Below are 24436 nucleotides of genomic sequence, written 5' to 3' on the forward strand. Positions count from 1 at the left end.
GACCAGCAACAGTAGCATCCCGTGCTAGGAATGCAGACTCTTGGGTCCCACTCAGACCTGCAGAACCAGAATCCCTGGACTGGAGCCCCCGAACATCTGTGTAATTCATGGTTCGCCCTGAAGTTGAAGAACCACGGACTGAGAGAACTGGTCCTTGTATGGTGGCTGGAAGCAAGTCTGTCAGTTGCTTGGACGTTTTCTGATGGTTTGTTTTTTTAAGGGGTATTTTGCCATCAAAATGTCTTTTTAACTGAAAATTAAGCCTGTGTCCAAAAAACTAAGATCCTGGAATTTTCTAAAAACTCATGAGATTTTGTTCATTGGTGTGTGTGTGTGTGTGTGTGTGTGTGTGTGTGTGTTTTCTGATATTTGGCTAATTGTGCCTGATTCAAATCTAGAGTGGATTCAGCTTGGCCAAGTCCCATTTTTGTCAGCTTAAATTCCAGAGGAACATTTACCTAGCTCTTTTTTTCCTTCTCAGACAATCAAACACTCACCGAATACGCCTCTGACTAATCCAACTCATTTTTCATCCTCAGAAGAAGTAAAAAAAAAAAAAACAAAGTCAAAGAAAAAAATGCCAAAGAAATGTCAGTAATCCCACACATCCTATATACTTTACAGTATCTAAGTATCTGATAAACCACCTACACTCCTCCACGGAATTTCTTATCAAGCCGTCAGCTGTTTTGCATGCTTATGTATAATGCATGAAAATGAAGAAGTCAGCCCTGATCCAAGCAGATCAAAGAAGATCAAAGTGTTAGGGCTACTTGAAGAAACAAAGAATCTTATAAATGAGTACCATGACCCCATTTCTCAGATGAGGAAACTGAGGCACAGAAAGGTTAGTTGGCTATCCACATTAGCCAAAATTCTGTCTTGGTTAGCTCTACATGCAAATCTCTTTAAGTCATATGTCCAAGTCAAATACATTAGAATCAAATAAATAATACTAGAGAATCTATCGCTTGTATTTATGAATAAAATTCAGATTATTCATGTGCACAGTTTGAGACTTGAACGCAGTGATTATTATCTCCAGCATTTATTAAGCAGCTAGATTGGATAAAGCAATTCCCTTCAGTTTATACAAGTTCAGGAAATATGAGTTTCGATCTGTGCGATGTGGAGAAGGCTAAAGGCTAAGAGGAAATGGGGCAAATGAAAATTTTATGCGCACACACAGAGGTGGTGTGCAAATACACAGAGACCGGAGTGGCCGAGAGGGTGTGCTCATCACACACCCTGTCCTTCCCCACACTCCCAAGCTCCCTTGCTGTCAGATTGGCCCCATGATTAGCTCTGCATGACTCTGTGCAAAGTTCAAGGCAGCTGACACCCAGATGGCTCCTCCATCCCTCTCTTCCCCTGCTATGGCAACCTCAGGGGCCACATCTTCCAAACGGTGAAGCTATAACAGGAGGAGGGAAAACTGCCCAGACTCATGAGAGAAAGAGCATCTTATTGTATGAAGCCTTTGAGAAGTAGCACCTTGTGTTAATTACCCTGACACTAACTCAACCTGGAAATGCGAGCCCATGCCATGCACCTGTATGTCCTCTCCATTCCTCACCAGGAATGCCCCCACCTCCTCCCTTGCCCCCGTGAGCGAATACTGATCTTTTACCACCTAAGTCAAATTCCAAGTTGCTCACTCACTAGACAAATGTTTTTGTGTACCTAGTACGTGTCCGGTATGCATTTCTTCTTGAGGAGTCAACAAAGACAGGCACACCCAAAACCTGATTTCCTAGAGCTTATATCACAGAAAGAAAATGTGCGATTGTCATCCAGCCCCCAAACAGAAGCAATTTCTTCCTCCTCTGAGCTCCGGCAGGCCCTCCCACACAGCCGGCGCTTCCTACCCCCACCCCTGCTCGTATTAGTAACGTTGTCTCCTTGTCTCACCGGCAGTGAGCACTATGGGGTAGGGGATTTATCTTGTTCATCTGTGAATCTGCCACAGCTTTTTGTACACAGGAAGCTCTCTATAATCAATTATCGATGACACACATAGAGGAATCTGTCACACGTGTGAAAGCAATTGCTAGAATTACTGTATTTCCGAAAATTACACTTAGGAGGGGGGTGTGTCCAGAAAGGCTTGATGGTGACTTTTCTGGAGCATGCGACTGTGATCTAAGAATTCATAATTAAATGTTTTCCTCCTGTGTGCCCAGCCCATAGGAAGAACGTCATACATATGCTGAATGAATGAACTGAATGAATGGGTTTCCCGCTTTCTTATTGATCAATGGCTCTCCTGATTGAATGAATTCCTACCCTAAGGTACCTTCAGGAATTGAATGAGACATGCTATGCATTTTTGTGGCAAATAATGACATTTCTAAATCCACAGAGCTGCAGGAGTAGTTAATATTTTTTGTTAGTCCTTGAAAAATCAATAGACTTACATTATTTCTGGCCATTTAAACAAATTTTCTTTATAAACTAGAATTCAGTTGGCAAAGAAGGCTCTTGTTTAAAGTTTAGTGAACTTATATAAAATATGATTCAGTGATCTTAAGAGGCTGCTCACTTGAACATTTTTTCAGGATTGAAAGTATACTTTCCTAGTAATTTAGTGAAGTCCATTTTCCAAAGCTTCTACCTTTGACAAAAAGCAAACTGAAGACCAAATGAAAATGAAGTGATTGTATTTTTATACCAAATTTAATTCCATTTCAGAAAACAGTTAGCTAAGGTGTTTTATTAAAAATTATAAAACAATGGTAGAAAATGTATTTTTACCTTGTTTCCCACCATCTCTCATTTTTTTTCCTGTTGAGGACCACTGAGGACACACCATCATTTTGTCTCTGCCATTTTATACTCTTTTTTGTTCTCCCCACCCCAGCCATGTTGTGACATTCTAGGTGAAGCTGTTAAGCACTAGACAGCAATGTCACTTTGGAGCATTGCGTAAATTGCCATTTGCAGGCACTGATTTCTTGTTTCTGAGCACTGGAGCTTTTGCTTTTGAAGCATTATTTACTCTGCATTTTACATTTCTGTAAATAGTGATTACATTATTAAGGTTGGATTTATGCTCATGCAGAAATAAAGAGGTTACCCTTACTCTATAATATTACTTCTACTCCATTCAGTAGATGTAAAATAGAAACTGCTGGCAGAGAAAGAGAGAGAGAGAGAGGAATAAAGGAAAGAAAGGAAAGAAAGGAAAGGAAGGAAGAAAGCAAGAAAGCAAGAAAGCTCACAAGAAGCAGGAACCTGCCAAAGGGAGGCAAATGTAAGCTACATTAAAGAGAAGTACAGAGTAATAGTAGTAATATATGCTAATGCCTTGCACCTTTTAATTAATGGGGCTGTTTATCAGGCTCAGACATCCAGGCAGGAGTCTCTCCTATTATTTTTGGAGGCGTACAGTCTTGCAAAGTTAAAGTGGTTACACATGGAACCAATCCAGTGATCTCCATGTGGTTCAGAGGAGCCTTTCCAAGCCTCAATGTTCCTTTTTATTGCACATGTTGAAAAGGCATTTTTGCCTCTGTCCTTACTCACCTGGCCTTTCATGTTGCCCATTTCTCTGTCACCATTGAAACTGAGACGTGTGGTGTTGATTTGGGTCACTCTCAATGGTGTGACATGAAATTAATTAGAACTATCCTGAGCGAATGTGCAGGAAACAAGTCAGATCTGTCGAAACATTTATTTCTATAAATGAATTAAAATAGTTTGTTCTTCCTACAGAGGTCTATCTACTTCACTTCAATGACATAAATAATTCAATGCAATATAAAATATTCACTTCAATTCAAATCAATATAAAAAACTCATTGGTAGGAAACCCAGATGGCCAAATTCAGAGATTTTGTTTTCATAGAACCGATCATGGAATCCTAGAATCTCACGGCTGAAAGGGATCTTAAAAAGCTACATGGATGGATGTATGAGTTATGGCTAAGCAAGCAAAATGGGGCCACAGCAAAGGAATGGCACATGGTCAAGGTCACCAGCTAGTAACTCAGCTTGAGCCAAAGTGACACCTACCCCAGTCCAGGGGCCGTTCCCCATCAAGCCTCCTCCTTTTGTGTCTCCAGTTGAATCTAAATGTCTGATGTGAATCATCATCTAATTATGTTTCAAACTCTCTGTAAATAGGGTCATGGTTTACCAATGGTGTATCCACTCGATGGAATATTATTCATCCATTAAAGGTAATTTTTATGAACTCTGTGTAAGAAAGTGGCCAGGCGATCCTGATACGGGAAGAAGCAGGAAATAAAGCTGTGTATATAGCCTAGCTACAATTGTTTTTTAAAAGCCTTTAAATAGAAAAAAAAAAGAGTGGAAAGAAATAGAAAGTGGCCTGCATGTGCATTTCAATGGTAGGACTAGCCAGAAATGGTTTCCCTTGTTCCCACTTTCCAACACCTTTCAACTTTCTCTACAAGCCTATCTTATTTGAAGGTCAGAGTGAGGACAACCGTCCGGCTATGTTGGAAGACGGCGAATGCGGCATCCTTTTGCAATGGCTCTAGAGATGTTTTCTGGAGCAGAATAAACACTCGAACACAGAAAAGAGCAAGCCACGCACTCAGGAAGCTGGAGTGAGGGCGGTAGTAGTTCTCCTCTGGGCTTTCTTTCACGGGGAGACCCAGGCCACGGGGTACAGGAGCGCCCTTTGACCCCAGAGCTCAGACTGAGCCCTGGGAGAGAGAAGTGACTGATTGACAGAGCCTCTGAGGAAGTCCCTCCCTGATGAGACAAATGGTTCTTCAGCTTCCTCCGCCAGCACCAGGGAGCAGGCTTGAGCAATAGCCTTGAGAGTTCCCCACCCTGAGGAACGGGAGAGCCCAGCAGAGGTGGGAAAGCCGGTGCTCCATCGCATGGCTTGGTTACTCCTTTAAATCATCATCATAAAACGGGATGAAATGTCAGCTCCACTGTCCCCCGCTGAGCCTGGTCTAGAACACTTCTCCTCCCATCACCCCTTTCTCTCAGTTCCAGATTCTCTGTGGCTTTGGATCCCCAGCGGCCTTTCATGTGGCCTGCTTTCTCCCTTAGAGGTAAGTGCTAAAGTTTTTCTTTTAAACTGCTTAACTGAGGCATAATGTATGAGAAGTAAACTGTACAGTCTTAAAATATGCATTTTGAACAGTTTGGAGAGGTTTACATCACCATGAAATCACAACCACTGATAAGACACTAATGTTTCCATTTCTGAAAAACTTCTGTCATGCCCCTTTCATTTTGGATTTTTAAAAACATTTTATTTGTTTACTTTTAGAGAGATGGGATGGGACAGAGAAAGAGAGGGAGAGAAACATCAGTGTGAGAGAGAAACATCAATCAGTTGCCTCTCGTATGCACCCTGACTAGGGACCAAACCTGCAATACAGGCACATGCCCTGACCAGGAATCGAACCGGCGACCTTTCATTTTGCGGAAAGACATCCAACCTGCGGAGCCGCACCAGTCAGGGCGTTGTTGTGTCCCTTTTACATCCAATCCCTCCCAGCTCCTTCCAAACCCCCACCCTTGTCCCCAGGCAACCATACTTTTAATAAGTGTCCATGTATACTCGTGTCTTGCCCTTGAACGAGAAGGAGGGGGATGCCCCAAAAGGCCTGTGAGGCCTCAACGCTGCTGCAGCGGCTTTGATCAGTGAGACGAAACTCAGGTCGGTGCCCAGACCCCAGAGCTCCGCCTCCCCGCCACACACTCCATGTGCACGATCGCCAGGCCACAGGCCATCAAATGTCCCTGGAGGATCTGCAAGTTCGGTGTCTGCCTGTGGGGGAAACCAGACCTAAAATTAAAGGTAAAAGGACTGGTCATTTCTTACATCATTTCATGCACAGCCTTAGCTTTGCTGCAAAAGTCCAAACAAAAGAGTTTCATCAGAAAACTCGAGAGTTCTTTGAGCACATTCTAGGAGCGAGGCCGAATCATTCGTCATGTTTTAAAGGTTGGTTCTGGAGTGTGAGCCACCACCCCTCCCCCACATCACCGGACACGTCTCCAGAGCAAGCACAGCAACAGGAAACATGGAGATGGTCTTTCTGCAGCTCCTGTGACCGGGAACGATTTCATTCCTCCCCACACATTGTCGTAGTCACCAGAAGAACACAAATGAGTAAAATTATGTCCTTAGGTTATAATTGCATGGTGGAAACATGTACCCCAAACAAGAATTGCTTTTAGCAACAAATTGTCAGTGTTTGATAAATGCAAAGCTGTTTTACATAATGGTCTTTGAAGCCACATTGCCTGCGTCACAATCCCAGCTCCACCGCTTACTGGCTGTGTGACCTTGAACCTACCACTCCACCACACTGAGTTCAGCTTCCTAATCTGTGATAGGGGATTATAATAGTATCTCCCTCATATGGGTGTTTTGTGAAGACTCATAAAACCACCCACGTAAAGCACTTAGCATAGTATCTGGTATATTCTATACCAAGCGCTCTGAGAATAATCCCAGAGCAGAGAAATGAAGGCAGACCCGATCTACCGGCGTTGCTGTAAGGGGCTGCATTTGGCTTTGGTGAATTTTTTTGAAGACTCAATGTGTTTGCCTATTTCACCCGGGGTGACTGACGAGCGCACCTGTCCACAGGGAGCTGAGGGTTCAGCAGTTTGGGGCCAAAAACCCAGCGTGACCCCATGCCCCACCCTCCCTGTTTACCTGATCTCAACCTGAGTGACTTTTTTTTTGTTTCCCCAGAGGAAAAAAGTCCTCAAAGGGAAACAGTTGGCTGATGTAGAAGAGGTAAAAAAACAAAAACGGCAGAAGCGCTAAAAGGCATCAAAACCCACACGTTCAGAGACTGTTCTGGGCCGTGGGAAAACGCCTCGCTAGGTGTGTTGCATCAGATGGCGAGTGCTTGGAAGGGGACTGGAGTTTAAACATGCGAGAATAAATACACATTTTTTTATAAATAAATAATGGTTTTTTTGTGTGTGTCCCCCGCCCTCATACTTGCTGCCTGTGTCCTTCCTATTAGGAACTCCAGACAATCCAGGAAAGGACCCACAGCATCAGCAACCAACCCAGTAGGTGGAGATCCCCGAGCTATCCCTTCCCACCGGGGTCTGAGGAAGTCCCCACGTTTATATAAGGCCACGCAGGCCCTTTGTACTGGGGAGAGGCATGGAACCCCAATCTTCTCCCTCTCAGCTGGCAAGGCTCCAGCCAGACCCCAGGGTTCGTATGTCATGTCCAGTGTCAATGTGTAGGACATACTGTTACACTCCTTTAAAAAAAGTTAATTTGCTTGTTGTTACATAGTCCTTGAATTATGCCTCTTTTTCCCTGCTTGTTATGAGACGATAGTTTATAACATTTCCCTATATCAGAAGCGAGCTCAATCAGAAAATTAAACAAGTCTTGTTTGAGACATTAGGACGCCACATGCATTGGTTCTCAAAGCGTAACAAACTTCTCAGAATTATGTGGGGAGAATGACAGGCCTACCCAGATTCAGGGACATGGGACTCCCAGCAGGGGCAGTGACAGGGACCTGCATGGCTGCAGCCCCTTCCCCCGGTGACCACGACGCATGCCAAAGTGTGCATCGCACTGATCTAGAGTTAAGTAGAGTTTAATGAGACCGTACATGGGAGTCTGCTCAGTGCGGGGCTTCTCAGACTCGAGAGGCAGTTCTTTTTTAAAAAATATTCTATGCGAGGATGTATGTTCTAAAGGTACAGCTTACCTGGGAGACCAGGAAGTAAGGTCCCCGATGCGTGAGGGCGGGGTGGCCGTGGCGAGCACGTCTGTCCATTCGGGTGACCTGCTGTCCCCTCAGTAACCACCAACCTGTTCTGAGTCCCATGAACTCAGCACCTGTTTGCGATGCTGTTCGACGTTCATTATAGAGGAAAGCATTTATTCCCCTCAGCTTTTCTCACTGCTGGACCTGAAAGATGGCCGCCTTAAACCAAAGGCCGATCTTGTGACTCTGAAAAGCACAAAAAGTTGAACCATTCAGAACGGAGGTGAGTCATGTCGGCCTCCAGATCCCGACAAACTGGAAACTGAGCTCTCCAAGATGAAATAATTAATGATTTTTGGAGCGGTGCATTGCAAAGATACCCAAATGTTGCAAAACATGCAGCTTGGGCTCTTCTTCCCTTCGCTACAACACCCTCCGGGTTCCAACAAAAACAGAATCAGTGAGCAGACTTGATGCTGCACCTGATACGGAGTTCTGACTCAGCCCCATTGTTCCCAGGGCTAATATCTGATCCGGAGAGAGATGTAAAATAGAGTTCATTAGAAGGCTTATTCAGCACGTTGTGTTTCACAATATGAAATGTAAACTGAAAGATGTTTTATTTTAATCTTATTTTATATGGTTAGTTATGTAATGGTTTCATAAAGTTGTATTTGTATCTGTCATTGTTAGTCACAGTGCAGATTAAAAGCACATGAATTATCGGTATGAAAAGATAAATTCAATATGAACTGAACAACAGATCCGAACAGGCCTCTCGTCAAAGAACATCTACATGGCAAATAAACAGATGCGAAGGTGCTCACCATTGCTAGCCAGGCAGGACATGCAAATTCAAACCACAAGGCATCCACTAGAATGGCTAAAATGTTTGAAAACAAACAACACTAAGTGTGGGTGAGGATATGGAGAAGCTGGAATTCTTATTCATTGCTCAACACAACAGAATGTGTTCTCCCACAGTTCCGGAGGCCAGAAGTCCAAAATCAAGGCACAGGCAGGACAGCCCTCCTTTTGGAGGCTGCAGGGAGAACCCTGCCTTTTCCAGCTCCTGGTGGCTGCTGGCATTCCTTGGCCTGTGGCTGCGTCTCTCTGTGCTGTCGTCACATCACCGCTCCTCCAGTATCTACCTCGAAACTCCCTCTTCCTCGCTTTTATGCGGATATATGTCGTAGTACTTAAGGCACTTAGATAATTCAAGGTCAGTTCTCTCGGTCTTTACCTTTTTAAAAAATATATTTTATTGACGATGCTATTACAGTTTTCTCCCCTTTATTCCCCTCTGCCCTGCACCCCACTCCCACCCTCATCCTCCCTCCTTGGTTCATGTCCATGGGTGATATATAGAAGTTCTTTGGCTTGTCCATTTCCTACCCTATTCCTAACCTCCCCCGTCTATCTCCTACCTACCATTTATGCTTTTTATCCCCTGTACCTTTCCTCCCTCTCTCTCCCCCTCCCCCTTCCCCCTAACAAACCCTCCATGTGATCTCCATTTCTGTGATTCTGTTCCTGTTCTAGTTGTTTGCAGTTTGTTTTTGTTTTTTTAGGTTCAGTTGTTGATAGTTGTTTGTTGCCATTGTACTGTTCATATTTTCGATCTTTTTTCTTAGGTAAGTCCCTTTAACATTTCACATAATAAGGGCTTGGTGACAATGAACTCCTTTAACTTGACCTTATCTAGGAGTCACTTTATCTGCCTTTCCATTCTAAATGACAACTTTGCTGGAGAGAGCAAGCTTGGTGAGCACATGCATCCAGGGGTGGCCTCCCTACAGTTCGCCTTGGCCTTTGTCCACCGGATGGGAACCCCTGTATTTGCATACCAGGTGTGCGCTCTCCTAGGCCCCCGGAAGAGGTGATGGGGCACTTTACGGCACTGGTAGGTATATGAACCACCTACAGCACCCAAGAGTGTTAGGCACTCTTGCTTCCTTGTAGGGCCCAGCGTCTCAAAGGAGTCCCTGTAAGTGTGCGGGTGTGCCTGCGTGGTGTCTGAGCACGTGCGCGTTAGCCCCGCAGGAAGGCAGCGGGGGCCGCCCACCTACTGCGCGCAGGGGAGGAGTGGCGGGCCAGGTGAAAACCACCTAGGCACCTTCACGCCCACTTCTGTGGGCAGTATCCCCATCCCTTTAAACTATATCCAAGCAAGCCTTGCCTACCCCAAGTGCTCTTCGTTCCTCTCTTGTGGCCAGGGAACAAGAGAATACAGATTTCTAAAAAGAAAGAAAAAAGAAGAAAGAAAAGAAAAATAAAAGTTCTAGAAAGCCTCCCCTCGGTGCGCCCTCGTTAGGAACCCTAGCTTGCAGGCTACCGCGTGCCCGTGGCGGTGGTGTATCTCTACTGCCCCTCCTGGGGCCGCTTCGCAGCGGCCTCCCTTCCGCCTGCGCCGCCTTCCCACCAGCGGAGGACACCGCGGGGGACAGCTGGGAGAAGCCTTTGCTCAGCCCTGGACCTCCCCGTGGGAACGCACCGGCGACGGCTCTCCCCTGGGGCCCGGGCGGCGCCCCTCCCCGCCCGCGGGGCCCGGAGGCTCGGCCTGTGATCGCGTTCCAGGGAGCAGGCGGGCTCCCGGCCGGCCGGGCGGAGGGCGGGCGCCTGTGATCTGGGGCCAGGGAGCGCGCGCGCCGAGCGTCCCGGGGCGCCCGCCTGTGATCGCGCGCCAAGCGCCGCTCGGAGCCCGCGGCCCGATCACCCGCTGGCGGTGGCCCGGGACGAAAGGATCGGGAAACCCGGCTCAGGCCGGGGGTCTTTGCTTCCACTTGCACCCCGCCATTGACAAAGTCCAGTGAAGCTTCCCCCTTGCAGCGATCCGAAAGTCCGCGCGCTTCCGGACCCAGCCTGGGGGACTCCCGGCCTAAGCCACTGGACGAGGCCCTAGGGCTGCTTGTCCTGTGCTCAAGAAGAGAGGGAAAGGAGGGTCAGCGCCTTGCTGAGCGTGTGTCCAATGCAAAGCAGCTCCCACTGGCTTGGTATTTTAGCTCGACACAGGGTGGTTATCAGAACAGGTGTGAATAGTTTAGCAAGAAAGAAACATTTCTTCCTTAAATGACTCCCTGAGCAATCTCAAAGCAGACAAAAGCTTCACATTAGCATAGGTTGTGTAAAGCCACCTGTTCAAATAACTCAGGCAAAGAGTGAAAAACAGCCTTGGGAAGAAGAAAAGAACCCCAAGCCAGTGCACACAAGAATTAAGTTTCGTCTCAACCACGGGCAGGGAGGGGGGGAGGTGTTTCCCGGGTCTGCCACCAACTTGCAGGGGTTATTTTTAGCAGCCTGTGGTTCCATTAGATGGTGAGATAGCAGCTTTCACAGCCTTGTCAAAACGAAAATAGGGGAGAAAAAAATCGTCTGCTCGAATCTAGCAAGCATTTAGGTTTAGAAATCCCGATTCCAGGTCATGAAAATGGGTGAGGGGATACGCTTCTGTTCACAGACAACAGCTAGGCACCAAAGAGGCTTTATCCAGGATTGCTGTTACTAGGTGCTTTCACATCCTAAGGAAACAAAAACACAATTTCGTCAGCATTCATTTTCAATATTTTTGAAATGTTAATTTTACATTTGTTGGGTGGCGTAAGGGAGCGGCGGAGGCAGGAGAGGGAATGGCTGCAGAGAGAGGAGCCAAGAGAAACTCCACGTGGGGAGAGTGGGTGGGACATCAAAGGCTGCCGCGGCAGCGCTGGCTGGGGAGCACCAGGGCCCTGCAGTGTGGGAACAGGGCCCATCGCTGCAGAGGGGACATGGGCAAGGAGGAGCCGGAACTGCCCTTGGAGCAGGGCAAGAGACCTCTCTCGGCCCTGACTGAGCCCCCTACTTCAGAGGGGCCCACTCCAGCGCTCTGCGGACGTGGCCAGTCCTCGGGGGGTGAGGCGTCAGGGAGCCAAGGGCACACACACACCTACCCAGAGCCCCTCTTTCAGGTGCTCACTCTGCAAAGCGTGGTCCACGAAGCCAACAGCATCAGCATCCCCCAGAGGCATGTAAGACATGCAGGCGCTCAGCCCAGCTCTCTGACCCACTGCGTGTAAACAGGAGTCTGCATTTTAACAAGATCCCCAGGGGCCTTCTATGCATATTAAAGACCCGGACGCATGGATCCGGACCACTCAGGGTACCCGGGACCCTGGAATGGCGTGTCCGAAGGGGTACAGCCCACTCCAGGAACCCGCAGGGGCCTGTTGCGTGAGTTAATTCTCCTAAGGGGGGGGGGGGGGACTACCAGGCGACATTGCCAGTGTGAGGAGTCCTTGACCTGGGAGGGCCCGTGAGTGAGGGTAGGGAGGGGTGACAGGATGTGCCTGTGCCATCCAAGACGTCCTTACTTGTGCACAGGAGGCTCCTCAGATGTGGGCTATGGGCGTGGGCCAGCTTTCCCCGCACCTCCGCCTTCCACCGCAGAGCTCTGGGAAACCGCGCGTTCGGGGCTGGAACCAGGCCCTCGCGGTGGCTCTGAGCGGTTATCAAGGTGGGAGGGCAGCACGTTTTATCGAACGCTTTGTTCGCTCGATGAGTAGCTGTACCAGCTTAGATGCGTGGGCCTCCCTCTGCGCCCTTGTTGTGGGCCGGGACGGATCGGTGGTGGGCTCCGCCAGGAGTAGTTACTTCCTACATCAAAGTGGAGAGGGAAAAAAAGAGAGAAATAATTGGTATCACATAGCACGGTTCACACATAAATACGCCGTCTCCAACCAGTTGCCTTAAAGTTCAAACTACATCTGAATTTTTTTGATGTTGAGATGAAGGTGACATTTGTTTACCTACAACAAGGATCAACTTGTTCAACCAACACTCAGTACGAAAGCCATTCGTTCTTTCAACTGGGCACTGATTACTCCGCCACGGTTCAGGTGCCATGGCTAGCCAGACCCCGATCAAAGAGAGCTGGCTGCCCTCAACAAGACCCCCGGGTGCGTTCGGCAGGCGAAACATCTCTTCACTGAAGCAGACCTGGTTCTTCAAGTTCCTTCTCCCCAAAATGGTGGGCGCCAAGTCCAGTCCTACAAGATCCTCCAACAAACTCGGATTCAGAGTGGATTTAAGTGATAATTTGGCTTAATAGCCAAGACTGGCAAGGGGGCGGGGCTCGAATCTGTGTATCTGGCTGCCCCAAGTGAAGCCAGATTCAATGGCCTATATGCTGTCAGGATCCTGGCGATTCCCTTATGGTGATTTGATATCAGTATGCAGCCTGGCTGTTGAAATGTCTTTACTGGTAAAGTGTCTGCCATGCTTACCAAGGATGAGCTCTCCCAGATGGGTCACAAACACCCTCGCCCCAAAATCATGTGGGGGTATCCCTTGCTTCTTTCATTAGAGGAAGCAAGGTGGTGAACTCGGCAATGTGAAAGTGTGACCTGATGTTTTACTCCGTTACACAAAAGCAACAGCGTGGTTTTGAAAGGACCTCAAGCAAAGCACACCAGATACCCACAGGAGTGGGTCGCCCATGATGGCCCCTCAAGCACTACTGAGGAACATATGTCATACAGAAGGTTTTTCCCAGGGCTCCTTAAATTGCTGTAGATGAAGGGCTATCTGGTCTACCCGCTGAAACACCTCGCCTTGGAGAGAGGCTCCTGGCACTGCTGAAAGCAATGGAGTCGTGTCTTTATCAGGGAGGGCTGAATATTGCTGACTCCAATACACAACTTGTTCTCAAAAAGGCTATCTCCTGTCTGCTTCCCAACGACTTACAGTCAGGAAATCTTGGAGCTGGAGTCATGTTCTCCTTAGGAGGAGAGGGACTGAAGGTGTGAAAGCAAGGAAAAGGACCAAAAGCTACCTCCAGACAGCTAACTTGTACCTCCTCCACGTGCTGATGCCCGGCCATGGACATGACGTCGGGCTGGCTTACTGAGGTTGTCTGTCCGTCTGTCTACCCCACCGTTGGGGCTCCTCTGCTTGAGAAAGACGTGAAAGTCCAAATTCCACTGAAACAATAATGTCTCGGGTTCCTGGCTGTCCTCCGCCTTTCTGCCCCTGCCCACATAAATCAGAAGCTCAACCATTGTTATGACACAGAGAAAACACCGAGCCTCTCGGGGAAACTTGCCTAAAAATCGCTTTGCCCAATAACTGATTTTAGGAGCCTCCCCCAGAGAACACGTGGCAGCCAATGTATAATTTAGAAGCCAAAGTTCCCATAAAAACTAGGTCTGCTGTAGAGTACAGACCATCACTGTGGCTGTTCGGTAGTTGCATGGACAGAGTAGGTGGTGCTCCTCACTGTTAACTTGGATTTCTCTTTAACTCTCTGACCATCATATTTACATATTTATTTTAAAAATGTTATAAATGAGCGACTCTTTGTCTGACCTGAAAGTGTCGTTCAAAAATTGTTTCTGAAGACAGAGCCCCACTAAGTTGAGTTTTCACATGGCCTGAGTTTTAACTGGGGATACACTGGCATTTCCAAACTGGCCAGAGCTCGCCAGGGAACAGGAACACTGGAAAGATCTGCAGACTGCGACCCACAGCTCTTCTGAAGAACCGTGCAACTCGAGGAGCATCCGATGTAAAGATGTTGAAGCTAGGAGCTTCTGTGTGCGCTGAAAAGACACTATTTACACATAAAATGTGAACTCACTAGTTTATCCTCACTGAAGGAGGCACTACGACTTTACCTGTCTTGTGAACAGTGGCGTGAATGCTACCACTCTGGAAATTTGGCCCATCCGTGATCCGACACCTGGCATTATCATATCCTTAAGAGATCACAGAAGGCTGTGTCTTGCCTGTGCGAAAAGTACTTTTGTTAGCAGGCGTCACCTCGGCTCCCGCCCCGGGCTAGACTGCCTCCGTGAAACTTGGAGGGAGCTGTGTGAACCGCAGCCACAACCTAGAACTTGTCTGGTGATTTTTATAGAACACATCGAGTCATCGCTTGCTTATCGCAATGTGGACTTTTTGCTCTGTGGATGAGCTGTGGGAAGGGTTTTTTTTTTTTACTTTTTATTTTGGAAAAAAAATGTAAATCTACATCAAAGTTGCAGTAACAGTACAATGAACCGCTGTGTATCTTCCATGTAGGTTCACGCCCTCATTTTCCCAACATGTGCTTTCCCGCTTCACAGACAGACACATATGGTTTTTGATCCAGGATCATGTATATAACAAAAATGATTGTATGTATGTGCTATATATCATACATAATACATGGTCATTTTTGCAGAACCATTTGAGAGTTAGTTGCAGATATCATAACCTTTCACCACTAAATATAGTGTATGTTTCCTAAAAAAACATTCTCTTGCATAACCACAGTGCAATGAGTAAATTCAGGAAATGTAATATTGGTACAACCCTATTATTTACCATTTATATACTTCTCATGCAAAGTTTACCAATGATCTCAGCTCTACCCTTTATTACTCTTTTTTTTTAGCTCCAGGATCACATGATGTCTTTGTCTTCCCTTTTCAGTATCCACTTAATCCGAAACACTTCCTTACCCTTTGTCGTTTTGTAGCATGCCCTCTGTTTGAGTTTGACAGCTGATTTGATTTAGACCGTGCTTTTCCCCTTCGGCGGGGGAGGCAGGGACAGCACACAGATGGCACTGCCACCGCCTGCACACCAGGCGGCCAGAATGGCGCTCGGTCCATCCCCGATGCTGTCAACCCGGGTCACCAGGTTAGGGCGGTGCCTGCTGGATTTTTCCGCTTTAGAGATACGATTTCCCACCTTATCAACTGGTTAACCTGGGAAGATACTGTCAGTCCATGAAAATGCTGTCTCCCCTCCCCAGCCTCTGTATCTATCTAGTAGCCAATGGTGGGTCTTGTTTGATTCATGACAATGGTGGACACGACGCGGTAGTTTTGCTCAATCCTTTTACATTTATTAGTTGGCATTGTACAGAAAAAAAAAAAGCTTTTTCCTTTATTTCTCATTTATCTTATCAGATTCAATACGGACTCGAGGATTTTTGAAAATTCCTTGTTATAAAATGGAAAGTTTCCGAATCTTCGACCCTCTGTTGGCTGTTCCTTCCTTACGCACGGCACTGCCCACGTGATGCGCACTGGGTCTCACAGAGACGCAGCTTCCTTCGTCTAGGTGGGCTGCAAAATTTAATTTTAGAAGTTTTGCACGTAATGCCCTCCCAAATTAAATATGATTAGCTTCTGGACTGAACGCTGTTTTGGAATACCAGAAGGTCCCATGTGCTGGGATGGATAACTCTGAGTTGGCTGGCTTTAGGAGCACGGACGCTGAGCGAAAGACTGAAATTGCTTAGGCCCGTCCAGCTGAAGCTTTCTGTAAAACAGTGTGAGTGTATCCAGGTCTTGATCCTGGTTCCTCTCGAAAAAAAACATAGGGTCCCAGTGTTGACTCCCCAGGCAAGTCAGACGGGGCCTGGAGTACAGAAGGAAGCCCCGTGGGGCGGGGGCGTGTTATTTCTTTTATTGTTATTTTTAAGTTCTAAATGCAAGTAAACATGTTTCTCTTGGCTTTTCAACACACACTGCTGTTTTAGTTTTGGGGAGGAAATAAGGTTACTGCTCCTTAGAACATTGGATTTAAAAAGCAAAAGCTTGGTTAACTGATACTCTTTCTGTTTTTTAAAGGAAGATCGATAGCTTACACATAAAACCTTATGTCTCCGAAGGTTTTGTTAAGTGACCTGATGTGTTCCTGGGTCCCTTCCAGACAAGACCGGGGGGAGGGGGGGGACGCGAGAACACAGTGGGTATAAACATTGCAGGGCATAGTGTTGTTCTTCAAATACCTTTTACACTGAAGGGGGGGGATGCCTCTAATCTTGAACAGGAGTTTGGTTTTAATTTTTATTAAATATTAATAAATATTTACTAAATACTTAAATATTGCTAATTAAATATTAAATTTATTAAATCTATTAAATATTGGTAATTTATAATAGAGACTCTTGAAAGCCTACATGGCCTCATTTTATAAATATGGCATAATTTTTGCCTGATATGGTAACAGTTTATAAAGAGGCTGGTGTGGATTGAGAGCTAACTGCATCTTCAGCATTGTTCTAAAGCAGTGCTTCTCAACCGTCTGGGAAGAAGGGTCAGATTTACTCAATTATTTATAATGTTCAACCCATTGCAAGCTGATAAATGATTCTCCTGCACGAGGCTAGTGTGCAGCTCCAGGCTCACGCACCTCCGCGGGCAAGTTCAATGCTCCAGCTGGCCTCTAGCCCGTTCAACAAGGTCCCACCAATCCTGAGTCTGGGGGTAATGGCCACATCAAGTGTCTAAACAGTTTCTTGAAACTCCTACTTACAAATAGCTCATGGACCAACAGCAGCCAACAGGCCATATGCTGTGTCACTGCCTTATGTCATCTTTGCGACAGCCCTGTAAGAAAACCACTACCTCTGTCTCAGTCTCACAGAGGAGAGGAAGCAGGGTGTGCTTTCCGACCCGAAGAGCCCGCAATCAGCAGGTGGAAGAACGTGAGTGCAAACCCGGGCAGCCAATACTCAAAGCAGCCAGTATATGAACCTGGAAAACCGACTCCAGAGCTTGTGCTCCTCCGCATCCTCTGGCTTCATTTTAGCCGTTTGTGAAGTAAGAACAATGTAGTTTAAGCCACCAGATGAGGACTCCTCCAAGAGTCTACGAGCCTACCGTCCTCCAACTATCTTGGTGGAAGAGGCAACGCTCTCCTTGTCCAAGGGTAATGACTCCATCCTGTTTCTTTGGATGCTCTTGGCCCACGGTCATCCCAACCGCAGCAACTGTGCAAGGGCAGGAACTATAGCCACCTTACAGATGACGCAGCTGAGGTTTCTGAGAGGCTGAGACACTCACCCAAGCATGCAACTAAGGCGACGTGCCGACAAGGCGACCCTGTTCCGTTTTTTGTCAAGAGTGGTGTCAGTTTATCGCCCTGGCATGTATGGCTGGCTAGTGCCTTCCTTTCACCCTCCAGCATCCCCCTTTGGACAATACGTTCTTTGGTCACTCCCGTTGCTGGCCAGGGGCAGAGACAGAACTGGCAGGCTGATCTGGGTGACTGACTCCAAGCCCAGGACTTTCTATTATCCGAGGCTACCTCTTCAAATTTCAAAATGATAAAGTCTAGAAGACTATTTTCTTAGTCATTATTCATTCACTTAGCAAACACTTACCGAGCACCCACTATGTGACAAGACACGGTGCTGGAAGATTTAATTCAAAAACGCACAGGGCACAGTTCAAGTCTTTAGATGCGCATCATTTAGGGAGGAAACAGATCGCCTGTGAATGCTCGTAGTCAGAGCAGCCTACGCAATTGGCAGGGCCCAGCGCCAGGCGGGAAAAGCAGGCCCTTTGTTTAAACATGAACGATTTCAAGATGGGGACAAAAGGAAACTGAACTGAGTGTGGTTGTGTTTAATGAATGAAGGGCAGTCGGGGTATTGCAGAAATGCATAGGAATTACCTAGGATGCAGGCCGACTGGAAGATGGCTTTCTAACCTGTGTGAAACCCGGGCTGACCCTCGGCATGAAGGTGTCCCCCCTCCACGGATTTTCTTCTCTGTTTTCCAGACTACAGGGTGTTGTGGAGAACCACTTAATCACTCATTTTAACGTCATCACCCAGGATTCTCTCCCTCTGGCTCTATGACACGCTGTGGTGGGCACGGAGACAGGCTGCCCAGGTCTCCTTTCATGGACCCGTTGCCCCAGCTGCCTGAGGTGTAGCCCAGCAGGCAGCCTTCAGCCACCAGCATCTCGGGGGGCAGCCTGCAGGCAACAGCTGGTCAAGGGGGATGTATTGAATGAAGACCCGGCCACTGGCAGGACAACGCTCCCGGGCCACGTTAGCTCCGGAGCTCACAGTGGTATCAGCCAAGGTTGTCCAGCCAGGCCTTCTACTGGATTTCTCCCTCAGCCCCACCCTGCTCCTTCCCTCTGCGTCTCAAAAGTGTCAGTCCCAAAGGTACTCCCTAATGAACATCCTGAACATTAACCTCCATCTCAGCCTGCATACCAGAGAACCAGACTGCAACCGGTATCGAGAGAGTCCAGTAATTGCAGAGGATTTTTACTCGAACATTATTATTTGTACACATCCTTTATTTCTAAAGCCGCAAACCGAATATAAAATAGTGGAAAGAAGGACTGTGTGTGTGTAAATGTGGTTACCTTTCGGTTTAAAATCCTCAGTTTGATAAAGAGCAACATGCACCATTAAAACACAGGCACCACATTTTGTGGAAATTAACCCATGAACTTATTACATTTCTTGAGGAAACCTCTAACTATTTTTCAGCCTGTCTGCCTGTGGGATAATACAGTTCATAACTCTGACACTTTGGGAACAGAATTTTTTTTGACACGCGTCCAATTTTAGGTCATTTGTTAATGAAACTACATTGACTATAAACGTGGCTTTTAGACCTTTTTTTTTGTTTTGATTTGAACTTTCTCAGTTTTCTTCATTCTAAGTGAAAAGATTCCTTCCCCTCCATTCCATTTACTCAATTATTCACATGTCCCTTCCCTGAAGGGACACTGCTCCATTACAGAACAACAAGGAAGGTTTTCTCTTGAGATGTGGGGTCCAGAGTGTCATACAGTTTTTGAGGTAAAGGTGAATGTTGAACTTCACCTTCCAAAACAGAATTGGTTATGTGAAGTGACTTAACATATGCGGTGCTAAGTCTCACACACTTCACGGCAACAGATTCTGAACATCGCTGACTTTTCAGAATTCGATACGGAACAAATGTTGAGGTTTGAGGAAAGGGGCTTCCGGTCTCTCCAGACCGCCAGAAAGGAAAACACAGATTTCATCAGCTTACATGGGGACATGGTAGCCTGTCGATAAGTTAACTCGTCCATTGTCACAACACTTAGTAGGTCTAACTCACCGCCTCCTTGAATTGGTTTAGGCTATTTCTTCAGAAGACACCAACCATTTATGGTGCTGTCAAAAGCATTTTAGCATTCGATTTTGTGTCTCATTCACACAAATGCAAGTGACAGAAGAGCGTAAGAGGAAACTTTTGGAGGTGATGGGCAAGTTTATTAGATAGATCGTGGTGGCTGCATGGGTATACACTTCCCTCTGACCTCATCGAGTTGTAGACATTAAATATGTACAGTCTTTGCATGTCTAATCATACCTCAATAAAGTGGCTTTAAAAAAACAGAACTTAGAAAATCCTTATTGCTCCTCATTTTGGTCCTTATCCTGGGATTGGAGAGAGCAAGTGTGATTTGTTTCATTAATCAGTTAGAGAAGACAGAGGCCCTGACCCCTCGTGCACCAAGACCTTCGAGACAGGCCATTCGCAATGGACCACACGACAACTCAACAGACTCCTAGCTTAAGCAGAAATTATTTCCCAGATGCAGATGAGTCCCTTTTAGATGATTAAGCCTCTGAATTTGAGGAAGATTCTAAAAGAAAAGCAGTCAGAGAACTTTGTTTCCAGTTAACTCAATTGTGAAGTACAACCTACCACAGGAAAGTATAGCAAATAAGCAAAGAGCCCAGTAGTGTTCTAACTGCCATCCAGCCCCACCAGAGTACTGTACACGCCCCAGAAGTTCCCCTTTAGTTTCCCTGAATTGCTACCACCTTCCCAAGGTGAAGAACCATTCTGACTCTGAACACTATAGTTCAGTCGTGACCATGTTTGAGCTTTGTATAAATGGAATATAAACATTCTTTGGGGTCCAGCTTAAGTTTCTGAGATTCACCTGTGTCGTTGATGTCATTGAATGACTTTCATTGCTTTGGAGTTTCTATTATGTGAGAGTGTGTTTTCTTTCTGTTGTCGATGAGCATTTGGGTTATTTCCAGTTTGAGGCTATTAGAAATCACGTTTCTAGGAACATCCTTGAACACAACATCTCTTGGAGCACAAGCGTGTGCATTTGGAGTAGAATGAATGGATCACACGGCGTGTAGCTTGAGTCAATGTCATCCAACTGGTTTCCAAAGTCATTTTCTCAAAATACACATTTTAATAGACACAGTAGTTACAGGGAAAATGGAGTCAATCAGGCTCCCTCCCTCTGACATTGGGGCGACTATGACCTAGCAGTATTCATGTAACCTTGAGCATGGCCCCCACGCACAAAACCAAACTCTGTTATATAACGTCTTGGCATCCTGCCAGCTTTGTATGCATTTAGTACACAAGGGAGTCGGGACTTCCCGTGGTGTGACTGGTGGCTTGCAGCGTGTGTATCGCCCCACCCCGGAATAAAGGCACGTCAGGTATCCCGATGGCTCCACAAATCTTCTTCTGTCTGCTTGAGTCCTGTGTGAATCTGCCTGACCTTGACCATTTCCGGGGCAGTGGTGCATGCAAGTTCTCACTGCTCCCTTGGCCCCTGCCTGGTATGCTCGGCCCTTCTAGTGGGTGTCTAGTGGTGCTGTCTCATTGTGGTTTCAAGGTACATTTTCCTGGTAACTGACAAGAGTACTTTTCCAGTTATTGGCCATTTGGATATTCTCTTCTGTGAAGTCTCTGTGTCTACTTCTCTACCTGGGCTTTCTGTGTTTTCATGAATGCTAGGAGTTCCTCGGGTTCTAAGGACTGGTTCCCAGACTTCAGTCTGCACCAGGATCACCCCTTTTGGGCTCATGAAGACACAGAGTACTGGTCCCCACCCCCAGAGGTTATGATTTGGGAGACACGGGGTGAGAAACAAGAACCTGTACTTCTAACAAGCTCCCGGGTGAAACTAAAGCTGCTGGTCCAGGGACTATACTTGGAGAACCCGGCCCTGCAGTATTTTAAATGGACCAGCGACAGGTGATTCTCGTTAGTCTAGGACAAAGCCACCTTTCAAAAAAACAAAAACCTCAACAATCTAACACTTGTTCAAACACAGGGCATAAGCTAACACTCTCTCCTTGTCCCTGCACGTGGTGCAACTGGGTTCGCTCCAATAGCAACCACGTTACCCTGCCTGAAAACCACCCATCCGCTGAGGACACTCGGTCCACCTCATGACTGCATCAAGAGGTCCTGTCAGTCACGGCAGGCATCTCAGGAGAACCCGGTGACCTTCAACCCGGCAAGGGCACACGAGCCGGCAATCCCTCAAAGAACAGCAGCACAGAGCTCTACGTGGAGATGAAAACTGTCGTTTATTTCAACTGGATTTTGTTTCATTAAAAACTCTTATGATGACAGTAAAAATCAAATAGGAACATTTTTTAACTGCCTTTAACCTCTACACACAAACGAAACACACATACATTTCCAATATTTCCATGTTTCAACAAACCTCATGGCTACCATCGCTGTCAACCCAGTCTCCTGAAACAATAACCTTGACTGTTAAACAGCTGACCGCTTTGCTGGACTAGACACTGACCATGGTATTTCTAGATAGAAAATGTCCAACAGCTACTGCACTTAAGATATTTTGGTAGTTAGCTCTGTGTGTGTGTGTGTGTGTGTGTGTGTGTGTGTTAAGGCTTGATTCTACAGAACATTTGTTTCTGTTGAAGAGTCCAAAAGCCTGCTCTATGAAGGCACAGAGGTATTCATATATGCAACCTGGGGGTGGCTATCCCTTATTCTGAGAGGTTATGGGAGTGCACTTCAAACCATCACAGTCCAACCTTCAGTAACTTGACCTCGAGATACTGGAGCCATCGGCATCAAGAAAAACGAAAGAGCCACACAGTTCCGGGAGAGCACAGAAGGGCCTGGGACGAGCTGCGATTGCTCATTTGCTACTCAGAAAGGCCTAAACAAACTGCCCCTCGTGGTCGAAAGGAAACGCCGGTAACCGGGGCAGCTCACACACACGGGAGCCTTCTGGATGCGTCCTGAGAAGGCACTGTGTGATCGCGGTCACGGTCTGCAGTGATTTTCGTCGTCTTTCTCGCCAACGCAGCACAGCCCGTGCAGGCAGGTTAGAGGGAAGTTGGATGAAGGCTACATCCCAAGGTTTACAGTCAGCTGGAGGGCAGCCGGCAGAAACCCAGACGAGGGCAGTGCTACCTACTCAGGAGTTACCGCTGGCGTCTCCGCCTCTTCTCGACAGCATACCGCGTCTAACGCCGCCACGGCGGCCACGGCCGAGTCACGCAGATTCAAAGATGAACGGTGACCGCACTTGGGTCCTTCATTGTTACGTCATCATCTACAGGCGCTTCTATCTTGACAAAGCATTATTTTTCTCTTCCTTTTCTTTCGGAACATGTAATTAAATACTGCCTTTCTATATATTGATGATATACATTTTTTGGGGGGAGGCGGGGGAGAATATACTCTCCCTACTATAATGCCACTTATACCGAAGCACATTTTTTGTTTTTCCTATAGTTTTATCTGTGCTCTTTGAGCCGGAGGCCTGTGGGGGGAAAATAATGGATCCTAGGTACGTGGAAGAAAGTGGTAAGACAACGTGGTGACGTCACACAGTTTTCAAGTAAACAGAATCCCTGATAGAACTGGGAAGTAATATGTAATTGGGGGGGGGGCTAAAAAAAGTATCTTTTTCAATGTTGTCTCGCACCTCACAAAATGAGCCTTGGGTCTGAGTCTCTTAAGGCACAAAACCTGGTAGAAAGCTGTTGTTGGTGGCCTGCACTTCTGATTTAGGTACGAAAAAAAATACTATAACATATAAATATAAATATAAATAATAAGTCACTTTGATAGAGCTTGAGATCATTGGATGAAGTTGGAGGAAAAATCCAAATAAACTAACATCTTGTATGTGCAAGTAGTTGGTGCTAGTGTAAAAAAAAAGTTTAGTGTAGTTCAGACAGTGCAAAAATATTGGAAAAATGTCTTCGGAACAGGCTTGACCTCGTGGTGGCATCACAGGGCTGTCTCAAAAATAGTGAGGGCTGAGGTCTGGCCATTAGACGCGTTCACAACCACAGGGCCGTTCTGGGTAATATCCGGATAATTCCTTCTGAAGTACACCTGTAAGAAAAGGAGAAAAAGACAGGCATCAAAAGAACACGTTTACAGTTTTCAAGTCCTTCTTCCTAAGGCAATGCATTTCTGTGTCCACTTCTGTCTGTGGAGCGAACTCCCATCACTCATGGAAGCACAATTAAAAAGAAAATACAGGGATGCATTCATTCTGTAAAGGAAGTAGCCCCATTAAAAGCCCTCGCCGGGGCCGGGCTGAACACCAGACAACCTGTAGATCCACTTGGGTTCTGATCGTTCCGATCCGCAGATAGGTTTTATCGCCACATTAAATTGATAAGCAGAGTCATTTTGCTGACTCAAAACCCGGAGATAAATTAAAAACGGGGGTGACAAAGAGGACGGCGCATGCAGTGTCTGCACAAGGGTTTCTCATTTTCACACACAAAATGAGCACAATGGGTTCAGATGTTAATATCGGGTTGTAATCCCTGTATTTTAAAACTCTGATGGACAAGCATTGAAACGCCGGCGTGTATGTATGAAATATCCCGGCGTTTAATTTGTGCGGCAGAGCAGTTACACGGCCTGTAGAAATGTGATCTGGGGACAGTGGGCGCGGTAATGAAAAGAGAAGCAAAAGCCTTAACAATGACTCAACCAAGCAACTTCTCTAAAAATGGGAGATGACACCGAATAATAGGATGGTTCTTTGCCGGGCCTTTGAGTTCCTGCATTCTACCAATTTCTAGCTGAACCAAGGGAGAGATACAGGCTTCCTGATAAATGTATAATCAGGACATAAAGGAAATGAAATGCTGTCAAGTTCCTCTGTTCCGCAATCATCAGTTTTTAGTGGCTGTATCGTATCTCAGTTCCTTGACAGATGCGCATAACAAAATG

General features: G+C 46.5%; 1 protein-coding gene across 2 annotated transcripts in view; it reads right to left on the minus strand.

The window, feature by feature from the left end:
* Window positions 1-21764: 21764 nt before the first annotated feature.
* ABCC4 (ATP binding cassette subfamily C member 4) overlaps window positions 21765-24436 on the minus strand; it is a 208919-nt gene continuing 206247 nt past the window's right edge. For both annotated transcript variants that reach the window (XM_045838973.1, XM_045838974.1), the window contains one exon: window positions 21765-23581. In XM_045838973.1, coding sequence (XP_045694929.1) covers window positions 23474-23581 — 108 coding nt within the window. In that variant the 3' untranslated portion in view covers window positions 21765-23473. The remainder of the gene's footprint in view (window positions 23582-24436) is intronic.

This window comes from Phyllostomus hastatus, unplaced genomic scaffold, assembly GCF_019186645.2.
Source record: "Phyllostomus hastatus isolate PE091 unplaced genomic scaffold, TTU_PhHast_1.1 phas_contig_29, whole genome shotgun sequence".
Classification (NCBI taxonomy): Eukaryota; Metazoa; Chordata; class Mammalia; order Chiroptera; family Phyllostomidae; genus Phyllostomus; species Phyllostomus hastatus.